At 40.5% G+C, this 13379-nt stretch overlaps 1 protein-coding gene across 2 annotated transcripts in view; it reads left to right on the top strand.

Annotated features, from left to right (window-relative positions):
- The first annotated feature begins 1592 nt into the window (after nt 1-1592).
- Nucleotides 1593-13379, top strand: part of bcar1 (BCAR1 scaffold protein, Cas family member) — a 69564-nt gene continuing 57777 nt past the window's right edge. For both annotated transcript variants that reach the window (XM_079255345.1, XM_079255343.1), the window contains exon 1: nt 1593-1945. In XM_079255345.1, coding sequence (XP_079111471.1) covers nt 1934-1945 — 12 coding nt within the window. In that variant the 5' untranslated portion in view covers nt 1593-1933. The remainder of the gene's footprint in view (nt 1946-13379) is intronic.

Genomic DNA, 13379 nt, shown 5'->3' with positions numbered 1-13379 from the left:
TTTAAAAGAAAAAAAAGAAAAGAATCACGAGCTACTTTATTATTTATCCAGTGAGCAGCAGTTACCTGGACCAACATGTCCGGTTGATGTCCAAGGTCAGAGGAGAGCTGACAGACTGATTGAAGATGAAAGGCAGCAGGAAGTCAAATAAGTGGTTCCAACCAGAGTATACAGAAACTCAGCTCTGACACACACAACACATCCAGCCTTGGAGCAGATGGACTGCAGCAGCAGAAAACCATACCTGGTACCACTCCTGCAGCTAAGAACTGGAAACTAAGACTACATTTCACACAGACAACTGGACAATGAAAGATGGACAGACATTTCCTGGTCTGATGTGTCTCCAACTGGCCTCCAGGTTCAGATAGTAAAGCATGGGTCGACCCTGCCTTGCATCAACAGAGTTATGCCATTAGGACTGAACTCTGTCCTCTAAGATGACAACACTGGCCCCTACAGACAGGGGTTTATCAAAAACTACCTTCAGAGGATTAATGGCTTGCAGTCCTGGACTCAGCCTTATTGAACACACAATCATTTTGGGCTGCTGTTGGTACCAGAAAGACCAACACAACCACACTAGCAGACTGGCTCAAAGTGATGCGTTCCACCGCTATGTGTGGTCAGCATGAGGGGGGAACAGCACCAAGCTGCAGCGGCTGTGTTCTTCTACATAATACCCTCGTTAGTAGATGAAGCCATTGTTAAATTAATTTGGCCTGCTTCTCCAGATCTCAATTATGCAATCAAATACACATAAACCACATAAAAGTCAACAGCAGAATCTGCTGTTGGGTAGAGAAGATTCACCAAGTTTTTATGGGCACAACCCACATACTCCATATATATATATATATATATATATATATATATATATATATATATATATATATATATATATATATATATATATATATATATATATATATATATATATATATATATATATATATATATATATATATATATATGTATATATATATATATGTGTGTGTGTGTGTGTGTGTGTGTGTGTATTAATAAAATTGTGAACTCAAGAAGAATGAATGAAATAAAAAGCTGCTTCAACAAAATGTTCGAAGGTGTCAATATTTTTTATAACCAGCTTATTTATTTATTTATTTATTGATCTTTGTCCTTTGTGTTGTATTCATATTTTCCAAGTAGATTTTTTTTAAAAGTTTAGTACTAAAGGTTTTAGCTTAAGGTGGGAAAATCATTTTACCAGGGGTTTAAGCAGTCATTTTATACAAACTGTATTTCTTCTTATATTTTCATCTAATTTAATTGGATCTTGGATTTCTGATCAGCAATCTTCTTTCAGCTCCAGTGGCTTTAATCGCGTCCCAGTGACTCAGTCAGCGGGAAAAGTTGGACAAATGGGATCAAACTGGTCCAATCCCTGCAGACTGGTTTGAGGACTAGTAACTGGTTATTGCAACTGGACGGAACCACTTGTGTTCTGCGTTTAATGCCTCTGTGGAGAGACGGACTGCAGGACGGTCCCTTTAAGGCCGGACTGGATCATCCCTGAGGACGCGCGGCGGCAGACAGCGGCACGCGCAGATCTGCTCCTGTCTGCAAACAGCGCGCATCTCAGCGACCATCTCTGCGTCATTTCAACGGATTTCAATTTAAGTATTTCTGATTAAATCACTAAGGAAAGCCGGGACAGCCGCGAGGAGGAGGAAGAGGAGGAAGAGGGGGAGCGGAGAAGATCTGGCTGGTCATCCGGGGCGGCCGCATTGCTGCTGCCGCCGCAAACCTCTGTCGCTGCTGCGCCTCTCCGAGCCCAGCCGAACCCTACCAGCTCCTCCTGCAGCTTGCTTTTCTCTGCTCCTGGCATGGATGGAGGAGGACTGACAGACGGATAGCTGGGAAGAAGAAAGCTCCGCGTTTCAGGCTGAAGCAGCGACATTACAGCAGCAAGATGTCTGTCCCTGTAAGTATGTCAGCCTGGAACACCACCTCATCTTCACTTTCTCACCACTGATCCTCAGCAATGTGGGCTTTTAAATCTGGACAGCAGTATCCGAGCACACCCAGTCCTTACACACTCCCATAGCTGATACTATCCCAGTAATCGTGGGGGGGAAAAAAACAGCAGAAAGAAAGAAGGTGTTCTGTAGGTGGAAATGAAGGACTGCAGGGTCTGTCTGAGATCTGAAGGACACACTGGGTCAGCAGAACTGGCCTGTCAACAAATCTGACAGATCCTAATGTCTCTGTGTATGTGTGTGTGGGAGTGTGCGTGTGCGTGTGTCAGATGTTCCCGTCCTGGAATGTGGCATTGATGGAGCTTGTTGTGTTTTGTTCATCGCATTCCTGAGGATCTGTTTCACAAACACAGCCTGCAGGGTGTGATTGCGTCTGCCAGTCTGAACTCATCTGCTCCTGTCAGTTATCCTGTTCCTATCAGTGAAAGGAATGCATGTGGTAGCTGATCATTTCATCCTCCTGACTGATTATGTTGATGCATATGATGGAACCGGCTTCACACAGATGTGTGTTCCAGTTCTCCGCAGGTTCTGGTTCTCCTCTGAAGCTTTTCCCAGATGTGTTCCCTTCTAAACAAAAACATGTTCGAGTTTTGGTGCTTTGTCACGTTTTCATGTCATTTTCATGTTCTAATAATGTATTTGACGGCTGTGTATGAGACGTTTATAGGTTTTTCTATAAAAAAGCATCGACACCTCCGGTAAAATTCCAGGTTTTCACATAATTTCAAACTTTCCCCACTTTTTATATCCTGTACAGTTCACCCATATCCTAGGAGTCTACTAAATTTGGAGTATCTTGAACAGAGATGATTGTATTGTCTCTTGGGTTCCTATACAACTGGTATTCATCACCATTATGATATTTTATAACAATAACACGTTAATAAGGCCTGAATGATTAGTTGTTTTTGAATCAAAACTGCAATTTAAGATGTTGCAAAGAGTGAAACGAATTTTCACATAACACAGTTGACTGTGGTGTTGACTGGGTGTTTTGTGCAAAACTGCGGGGAAAGTACAACTTTTTGCTCCTCGTGTTCTCGGATCGGCTTCGCATGTGAAGCATGTTGAACGTTGCCCAGTGAGAGGGTTCAGCACCTGAATGAGATGAGGTGAAGAGAAGGTTTAAATTGAACACCTGAAAGCTACAGTCAGGTGTGAAGTAACATCTTCAAACCACATTGGTCCTGATGGAGTAAATAAATACATTTTTACTGAGTGGAGTGGCTCTAAATATTCAGAGTTCACATTGCAGACAACATGCTGATGCTAATAAAACCTACAAAGGATATTGGATCTGTTTGAAACTGAAATACGACTCAGAAAGTCCAACAATGATGGTGGATGCAGTTTGTTCAGCTCCATCTTCTGAAGTTCTCAGAGGGTTTCCATGTTCACCTTCCTGGCTGAGAAAGAAATAGAAAAGAAATCAGGATTTGTGTCTGATTTTTCAGGTGGTTGAAGCTTCGTTTAGTCTGATGTCCATACTCAGCTGGTGGAGTGCATTCGGGCTGTGACGATGTGCTTTAGTCCCAATTCCATTCAATTCTGATTTATTTGGGTGCTGATTCGATTTAAATTACGATTCTCACAATTCCTTGATATTGCTGATTTTTGTAGACTAAAAACAAGCAAAAAATGTACAAAACTTTTCTTGTTTGTCATTTTTGTTGATTTCATTTAGAAAAAAACAACACAGTAGCCAGACCATCATTCTGCAGCTATAATACCCAAGAAGACAAGTAAAAATATCAGTAATAACAAGAAAAATGACAGAAATTTTAGAATGGATTATTTCTATTTATTTGAAAAAAAAAACACATATTTTTTAACAAAAAAAAAATCTATTTTAAAATTGTGAAGCAAAAAATCCTGATATTTGATTTTTCAATTCAATTTTCCACCCCTAGAGTGCATGCACCTGCATGCGCGAGCATGTGTCTGTAAGTGTCCTAAAACTCCACTTAGACTGTTTAGTTTTTACTAAAAGGACCAAAGATAAACCTGTTCTAGAGGAGACTTCAGTGTTTCATCCTGTAGGTGATAACTTTTCCTAATTGTTAGAATATCCAGCGAAAAGCATTTGTTGCCATTTCTGCATGAACACTGAACAAAAGCTGGAACTTAAAAAATAAACAGCAAAACAAGTCACAGTTTTGTTCTGAGAAACACAATCAGATCTTTTCCCTTTGTCTTTCAGGCTTGATGTGAATAATTTCATCCTAAAAAGCTTTTTAGGATGGAATTAAATGCCTCAAATGCAACTTTTGGGCATTTAGCAATTTTTCCCTCATTTCTACTTCATGATTTACTATTTTTCTTTGGTAGAAGATTAAACCTAGCGCTGAAACCTGCATTATGCCACTTTAGGATTATATTCACAGCATAATACAGTACATCTGTGAATATATAGTTTTTATAAGCATTAAAACTTCTGGACACATAGAAAATAAAATATAAGCCCCATTTGCAAACAATGCACAGTCACGTCCATTTGTTCACTTATTAATCAGTTCTCTAAATGTTCCCATTTAGATTCAGACAGTGCAGCCTATAGCTACGTCAAAGGTCACCAAAAAAAATTAATATATCATTAAAACGGCTTCTGTTGCATCTAATCATGTTACTAAACTGTTTTTTTTTATTTTTATATAGAATGAACCATTTACATCAACTTGCATTGGGTCTACATGCATGGCAGGTGCCATGTTTGTGCCATCATTTTTACTACGGTGTCCCTGAATGGACAACTGTGTATGGGAAGTAGGGCTGCATGATTTTGGAGGAAAAAAAAAAACTGACATTGCGTTTTTTTTCTAACTCTGCGACACATATTAAGATTTGATCTCACCTCTTTTTGTGAATGCTACATTTTTTCTGTACTTGAGTTAATCTTGTTATCTTTCGTTGCTTGCTTTTATTGTGCTCGGTCCTGAGTACATGTTTTGTTCTACAATGTGCAAACAGGAATTTTGTTTTCACACACAGGTTTGTTTATTGCGATTGGCTAAAAGCAAACCTGTGACTAAGGTATCGTTGAAACCGATGAAAACATCAAGTTCATTTTCCTCCTACAAAGCAGGACCTGTGATGTGACTACCGCACACACGTACATTGTGATAACGATACTCAAACAACATATTGTGCAGCTCTAGTGGGAAGTGAGACCCCTCTGAGCTTTAAAACTGAAGTATCGGCCTTGTTTGATAGGAGCTAGAAATGGTTTTGGATAAGTGCCATAAAGACAGTACATGTGTATAAAAATGTTGTAGTATTTACTACAGCTGAGGTCACCCACTCACAGATATGTTTATGTCAAAGCGTTTCTCAGTTTGAAGCATTGAAGGGGCGAGTCTTGGTGACGACAGCAACCCAACACCAAAACTGATCAGAAACAGGATTTTGGTTCCTGATTAGACTTTCATCATTTAAGGAAAACATGTCTGAGCTTTAGCTGATATATTCCGCTTTAGCTCATCTGTAGTTTTTAATCTGGTCTCACTTCCAGGCTTCAAACTCTGCTTCTGGTCTTGTGTCCTAGTCTCACTTTCTGGTGTCGATTGATCTGTTGTTTTAAATCTTTGAATACGCGTTGATACCTTCATAATTCTCCCGTTGGTTTTCATTTTGTCTCAGTTTTAACGTAATAAAGACGACAGAAATCCTGGAACTTTTATCATGCATTCACACGTTTGTGTAATTGAGGGAATATTGTGAAGAAGCCACGGAAAGGAACCACTTTCTGATTGATGTTCACTCTCTCCAGATGTCCTTGTGCATGTCTGATTTATTCAGTTGGTGTGACACCTTGGTGACATCACACTGGCTGTCAGCCAATCACATTGCCTATTTATTGTTCATCCAATCTGTGTTTCTGTTGTTGCTTGGAGCAGAACCAGTCTGTTTGTTTGTTTGTTTTAGTCAACCAGTGCGGTACCTGATTTGGATGAAGGCGATGTGTTCACATTCAATCTCAGTTCAGCTTTATTTAAACAGCGCCAATCCATACGGTCATCCCAAGACATATTTACACATATAGTCCAGTTAACTGTAGTCCAATTATAATCTAATTAAAACAAATCCATCATATAATCCACATTTATCCAATACATTCAGGATTTAGCTTTGGGATTCAAAAGGAGAGAGTGGAGAGGAAAAAAACCTTTTTAACAGGAAGTAAAATGTCTCTCAGAACCAGGAACAAAAACTTCCATCAGAACCAGAATCAGAACCAGGGGTGGCCATCTGTGTGGACCAGTTGTGAGTGGAGAGGACAGGGAATGGGGGTCAAGAAGCAGCACAACTCTTAAGGCAACGATGGGAAAGAGCGTAGAAAAAAGAAGTGAAAAGTAAGAACAACAAAAATGTCAGATAGTCTACATGTAGAGTAAAGAGAGCAGAGAGGACCCCAGTGCATCATGGGAAGTCCCCCAGCAGCCTCAGCCTGTAGCAGCAGAACTGAGAGAACTAATTTCCCAATTGTCCTCCAAGATTGTTTTCCAAATTTTTTTTTTTTTTTTTTGTCAGAAATCGGAGATGAACCTCGATTTCCTGAACGGAGATCTTATAAGTTGCAGGGAACCCTGAGATTTCAGATTTCTAGACGGCTGCGCCCCGTACCACCCACAGTCCATCGTTGTCTTCAGTTTAGTTCTTTTTAATGTGTTTTGTTTCCACCAAGTTTCCAATAAAACAGCATCAAGTTTTTGTTATTGATAATTCCATTATTAGCGTGACGTTGGTTATGAAACGTTGCCAAAATATTTGATTTCTGATCTGTTATCACTAGAATTCACCAGAATGTTCTGATGGTGCATGTTTTTACAATCAGTCGGTTTGAGTTTGTCTAGTTTTATGCAGCATAATTGTAGCATAATTGTCATCCATTTTTTCCCGAGCTGGTGCAGCTGGAACGCCGGTTCTATGGTGATGATCTTCTACTTTCAGGCGCTCTGAATTACACGACTCCTGGAATGCAGGAGGAAGGGATGTGTAAGAATGATCAGGTCCGTAGGCTGCATTAGGTACTGGATTCAGGATCCAGTGATTAATTTTAGAGGATATCACCGCTGATCTGACACAATCACTTCCAAACAAGAACACAAAAAGCAAAATCATTGAATTCCTGTCTGGGTATAGAACAATGGATTGATGCATCTCACATCCAAGCATAACAATCTATAAGATTTGATCCTCAATGAAAGCAGGAACAATTTATTAGAATTAAAGAATTTAATCTGCTCAAATTTCTTTCCGAACCTCTGCTGTGTGCGGTCATGTGATAATCCGAGGATTAGCATCTTCAGGTCAGTGAAGTTCAGCTGATGCTTCTGTCCATGTCTGGATCATTAGTGTGTGCTCACACTAACACTCGTAGGGGTTTCCTGATGCTTTTAACAGGGACTGCTTGATTGATTGGCCACTGCAGTGCTACCCTTGTCTGTGTGTGTGTGCGTGTGTGTGTGTGTGTGTATGTGTGTGTGCCTGTGTGTGCACAAAACAGTCAATATATGTTCATATTAATCATCACTGCTTAGAAGTACATGCCCCTCCTCCCATCTAAACACACACTCACCACCCTGCATCTCAATTCCTCTCCGTTTGCCGTTCTCTGCAGGGAGTTGCCAGGGGCAACAGGAGGGTCTGTGTGATGTGATGCAGGAACATGTAGACAAGACAGAAATCATTAAACGAACATGAGAAACTCTTTGATTCATGGAGATCAGAGAAGTTGAGGATGTGTCTAGTACAGTATCTATGTCTGATGTTTCCTGCCCCCCCCCCCAGTCCCCATCCTATCCACCCCCAGCTCCCCCATCTGTCAGCTTTTAGGGAACATTTATATTTGATACAACTCCAGCTTTATGCCTTATCAACCTATAATTAACAACATTATTGTGTTTATTCAGTCATCTGCTGCTTTTACCACCATTACTTCTGCATTTTAACCCTTTATTCCCCTTTAATTTCTTTACAGTGGTGTTAAAATAAAAATAAACAAAATAAAAAGGCTGGAAATAAATATAGTAGAATGAAATAAATTATTAACAAACAGAAAGATATAATACTAAACAAAAAAACAAATAATAAAGGAAAAGAAAAAAAAAGAACCAAAAGCGGTTTGTAGCTCATTTGTCACAGTAATAAATAAGTAATAAGTAATAACCGTCGTCTACCAGAGAGTCACTGGATCAGTTCCAGGCTTCCCCTGACTAAATGCAGAAGTGTCCTTGGATAAGACACTGAACCTCTGTGCAATTCGGCAGCAGGAACACAGCAGGAGCAGCTTGTTGTTTAAAGCTACATGCGAAGAATAAAGAACACAAGCTGCTGGCTGCTCACCATTCTCCTTTGGTGTTGTGCTCTCTTCATTATAATTCAAGGAGGGTGTTCTACTGCTATGACATCTACTTTTACAGGGATAATGCGTCTATAGCTATCCAGCTGATACCCCACTACCAAATAGAGGTACTGTTAGCTGTGCAAATGCAACAGAGATCAGGGTTTCCTAAACCAAGCCCTCCAGTCAGATGGTTTGGTTTCACCCCTTTGGATTTACATCGCTTAAATTGACAGAAATGTGTGATCAAATATGATAGAGATGCCAAAGATCAACAAAATGTTTTTGATGAATAGTGGTGCCAAAAATGAGCTGAATTTGTATTGTTTGTGGGGGTTGCAGGTAAAGATTAGCATAAAAGACTTTAAATGGCAAAACACAGGATGAATATGGATAGTTTCTGTTGTGTGTTTGTTTCAATGCCAATATTTTTTCTCTTGAATGCCAAGACTTGATAAAAATGATATGTAGCTGTGAGAAGACTTGGTCACTGTTGATCTGTGTGGTGTTTCTACAAAATACTGGTACTAATAAATTGTGGTTGGTTGTTTTGGCTTGCCTTTATGGTTCACTTGATACATTAACTTAACATAAATTTACCTTCATATTCTGACAACTGAGGCTGTAATGTCTGCATGCCAACTGGGATTAAAGGGTTAAGATTCTACATGCAGTTTTGGATTAAAGAAAACCATGAAGAAAACCAGTAATAACAAATGACTTGGCGTTTTAGTGGTCAAAGATGGCTGCTGTTCCTGCAGCTTCATCCTTTATGTCCATGTTAACCTGCAGTGTGTGTTGAATCTGTGGTGTTGAAGTCATGTTCACTCTGAAACAAGATTTCTGCCTTGTTTGCAGTAATGTCTTCATCACAGAGGCTGGAAACTGCTGATCTGCTCTCTGAGCAGCAGCAGCAGCAAGATGACATGCCAGTGTTGTTGCTGAGTGTTTCATTAATATTGAATGTTCCATTAAACGGACATTTAGAGTGTGTGTGTGTGTGTGTGTGTGCTTTCTGCTTCTCTGCCAAACTGCCACCCATCTGGAGGATTTTTCTAATGGATAAAGAGCTACATGTCTTCTCTGAAAAATGATGATCCTCAAAACTTCACCGGCTGTTTGTGTAGAAAATTAAATCAAATGAATCAATGCTGTCATTGATGCACCTGGTTGTCCCCCCACCCCCACCCTCCCACACCGCCACACCCCATCTTACTCAGGTGATGATGGAAGAGGTGGTTATGGGAAGCAGAGTATTTGCTGTGTCCTCTGTTCATTCCTCATGCGTGACCTTCTCTCTGCTCTTCTTCACACTTTCCCTCATCTCACACATCCACCTGATTGTCCATCTTTACTATAGTCGGTTAAGTAAATCGGACTTCAGACTGTACAGATTTCTGTTCAGTCTTCACCAGACATCACATCCTCCTCATCAGGTCTGATGAGTGGTCAGACAGCTCATTGCAGACCAGAGAATTCATTCTGGATCTCTGGAAAGTGTCTTGTGTTTACATTGGTTTTGTTACAATCATGTCAGATTTTTTCTGTGACTTTTCTTCAGTTGGATAGGATCACCAGATGTTTGGGCTAAATTAGTAAATAAAAGCTGTAGCTAGATGCTTGGATGTCCTAGCAATCTTTCTGATGAAGACGGCATAGATTGAGCTCCTACGAAAAATACAGGCCATGATAGAGGAAAACAATCGGTCATCACGTAGCCATGATGCTATAAAAACAGCAAAATGCAGACTTACAGGAGCAGAAACAATGCAGGATTTGTCATGATCTTCATCCCAACTTCTTTTAGCAGTGGCTCAGGTGGTAGGGAAGGTCATCCCGTGACTGGAAAGTTAGCGCCACCAATCATCTGACACTGTGTCCTGTGGCCTCCAGTGTTGGCATGTCTGGTGCGTGAAAATGAATGAATGTTTTAGGGGTGGTTGTAAAGGGTGTTGGCGCACATTGGCAGCCATGTTTCCGTCAGTCATCCCCACGGCAGCGGTGACTACACATGTAGCTTGCTATTATCAAGAATGAGGGAGAAGTGGAAGGATAACGGATTCAATGTAAAGTCCTTTGGTTACCTTAAATAACACTCTAATTCAGTATTATTATCCACACACCAAGAGCTTCTGGACGTCCAAGACTTTCGATATTTTCATCTGGTCGGCTGGTGTGAAGCAGCAGATTGCTGCAGATGCCAGGAACTCGTCTAAAACAGGCATTTCTACAATTCAAAGATTAAATCTTTCCTGATTAACATAGAAGGATGTTTAACTTCACATAGATCACCTTTTTACGGTGTGTTCAGACCAAACGCGTTTTGAGCGGCAAGAGCGGCAGGTTTCCATGTAAAGTCTATGGGGAGGCGTGACTAGGGGGCGTCGAGCTTTCTCGTGTCGCGTTTTGAGCGTTTTGGGTGTTGGCGTTCCGCTCGGAAAATTTAAGAAGTTTTTTAAGCTCGACAAAAAGCGCGTGAAAAGCCGGAGATGGACAAAGCTGAACTTTGGCTACTCGACGCGGGACGTCAACCAATCAGAGCGATCAGCTCGCAGCTCCTGGAGGATTCCTGTGGTGAATCCAGACACGGGGCTGAGATTCTATTACTCAGTGCAATATTTAGGATAACCATTCCTTGCTAAAAAGCTGAATGTTACGGATTTGGCAACGTAGCAGGATAAGTTGCCTAGCAACGCTTTGTTTGGGGGCGGCGGCGGCTCTCTGCTGAGTGCGGCTCTTGTTGCATTAACACTGACTATCACTGCCCTACGACAACGTTATCTATCTTTATTTATTCAATAAAACCATGCCATATCTCTACTGAATCCGCCATCATTCAAACTGACCGGAAGGAAAGCGCCGCTTCCCTACTCTCTTTTCCGCCACGTTTGCCGCTCGCTCCAGACACACAGCGGCAGACCTTGCGAGCCTTGGGAGCGTTTTGGGCGTCGGACACAAAAGTGGCAGTTTAGTGACCAGCGTGGAGCGTTTTGAGTGTCGAAAACGCTCAAAACGCATTTGGTCAGAATACACCGTTAGGGTTTCTAGAGCTTCAATGTGCAACAAGAAAAGTACTCAGGAGAGCTCAGACCTCCACCTGGCAGCCAATTTCCACTCATATTTAGTTATAGCCCTGTATTCATCTTCTGTGTTAGATTCCAAGACCCATTGCTAAGGAATTCATAGTGTCTTGGCGATATTTGGTGTTTCCTGCATTTTTATATCTTAATATGTGGGCTCTCACAGTCATGAAAATGGACAAGATTTCCTATGTTTTTCTGTTCTGGATTGAGGCATCCAGAATTTTGCTGGAATCAAGATTTATCTTTGACATCTTGTAAAACCTCATTAGAACTTCTCTTGAATGTTTTGGCTGAGCTCCCTGGTCATTTTTTGTGGAGTTAGATACATATACACTGAAAATGGCCCCGTATCCCAATGATAAAGAATCTTAAAAAAAAAAAACTCCTGGATCCAGATGGTGATCCGGATTACTCCCAAAATTTAATGGAATTTAAATTAGACCAAGACCTGTCCTCAGATAAAAAAAAAAAAAAAAATCTTTCCAGTAATTGCAAACAAACAAATAGGCAGACAAACACTTCCTTGGTGGAGGTGATAACACTGTTAAAGTTCAGAGGACGGTATGATTTGCTATAGATATAATTTTTGAAGTTTACAGTGTCTTTTGGCTTTGGGTTCAGTACAAAAGTTGACCCAGGTAGTTGGTAGCCAATGGAGATAAAACCAGAAAAACTTTCCATTGCAACTAAATGGTTTCATGAAAAAAAAGCATCAGTAGCAGTACAGTTCCCGCAGTCACCAAACTCATGATGGCAAGATGTGGCTATGAGTTTGGTGACCTTCCCAATGTGTCCATGATGAAGACCGGTTGCTCTCCATTTAAACCCAACTGGTTACCATCTGATCCAACCCACAGATACTTAGTGGCGTATGAAGTGACAAAATACAGTCTCTTAACACTGTGTTTTCAGGTGGAAGTCTTGAGGAAATGCACAATGAAAATCATGTAGGGTCATGTGATTAAACCAAAGGTCTGTAGCGCTAGCGTAGTGTTCAACCTGTCTCAGTACAGATTGATCTCTCCTGACATGGAGTGTGGAAAGGTCCTATAAAAGTAGGATGGGTCAGATTGGACCTGTTGGTGAAAATGGGGCTCCGGAGATTGGCTGAAAACACGCTATAAGCCTGTATTATTTCTAAATGCCGTCTCAATGTCTTCTCATATGGCGTTCCACTCACAAAACTGTCGCGCACATTATTATTTTTTATCTTCATTTTTTAATTTGAATATCTACTGACTTCACATTTTCTAATACTTGGGTTTAATTGTATTAGACACATGTTTTACTGTGTTTTACCTGTTGTCCTCGTAGTATTTTCTTTTAAACGAAAGCTTTTAACTTACTTACTTACTTTTAACTTGATTTTAGTTTGTCCAGCAGATCAACAAGATGTAGTGTTAAATGTGCTAAATAAATAAAGTTTTGATCAAAATTTAATTGCACATACATTTGTTGAACTTAATAGAATTTGACTTAATGTTAAGTGGCATTGTTTTTTGCTAATGCCAGCACTAGATCCTTGTAGTTGTACTATATGTGCCAGTGAAGAATTGTCACGTTTCTCCTGGTGCTTACTATGAGTTTTCAACACGCAATGCGGTGTACATATATTTGTAGTGTCATGTCTCCTGCTAAAATGCAGGTTTTTTTATGTTTACCCTGAATTCTGCAGCCACATCATTCCTCCTGCAACCTTCAGCCATCACTATGGCTGTGATCCATCACCGGCACTCTAAGCAGCTACATGAAACGGGCATCCTGGCTGCTTTATGTACTTTTGCTTGGCCATCGAAGTACACTGAGTATGAATACACAGCAGCTAGAACGTCACACCACTTCCCTAAAATGTGCAGATAGGAACAGCTGTTTGCTGCTTTAGGCAGTCTTTGCAATATGCGTATCGCACAAGCTATTATTGCAGTGAAAGTAAATGGTTTAGCTCTAGTTCAT

The sequence above is a fragment of the Telmatherina bonti genome (assembly GCF_933228915.1).
Source record: "Telmatherina bonti genome assembly, chromosome: 2".
NCBI lineage: Eukaryota > Metazoa > Chordata > Actinopteri > Atheriniformes > Telmatherinidae > Telmatherina > Telmatherina bonti.
The sequence above is the reverse complement of the archived record's forward strand: the minus strand, read 5'-3'. Positions and strand labels throughout refer to the sequence as shown.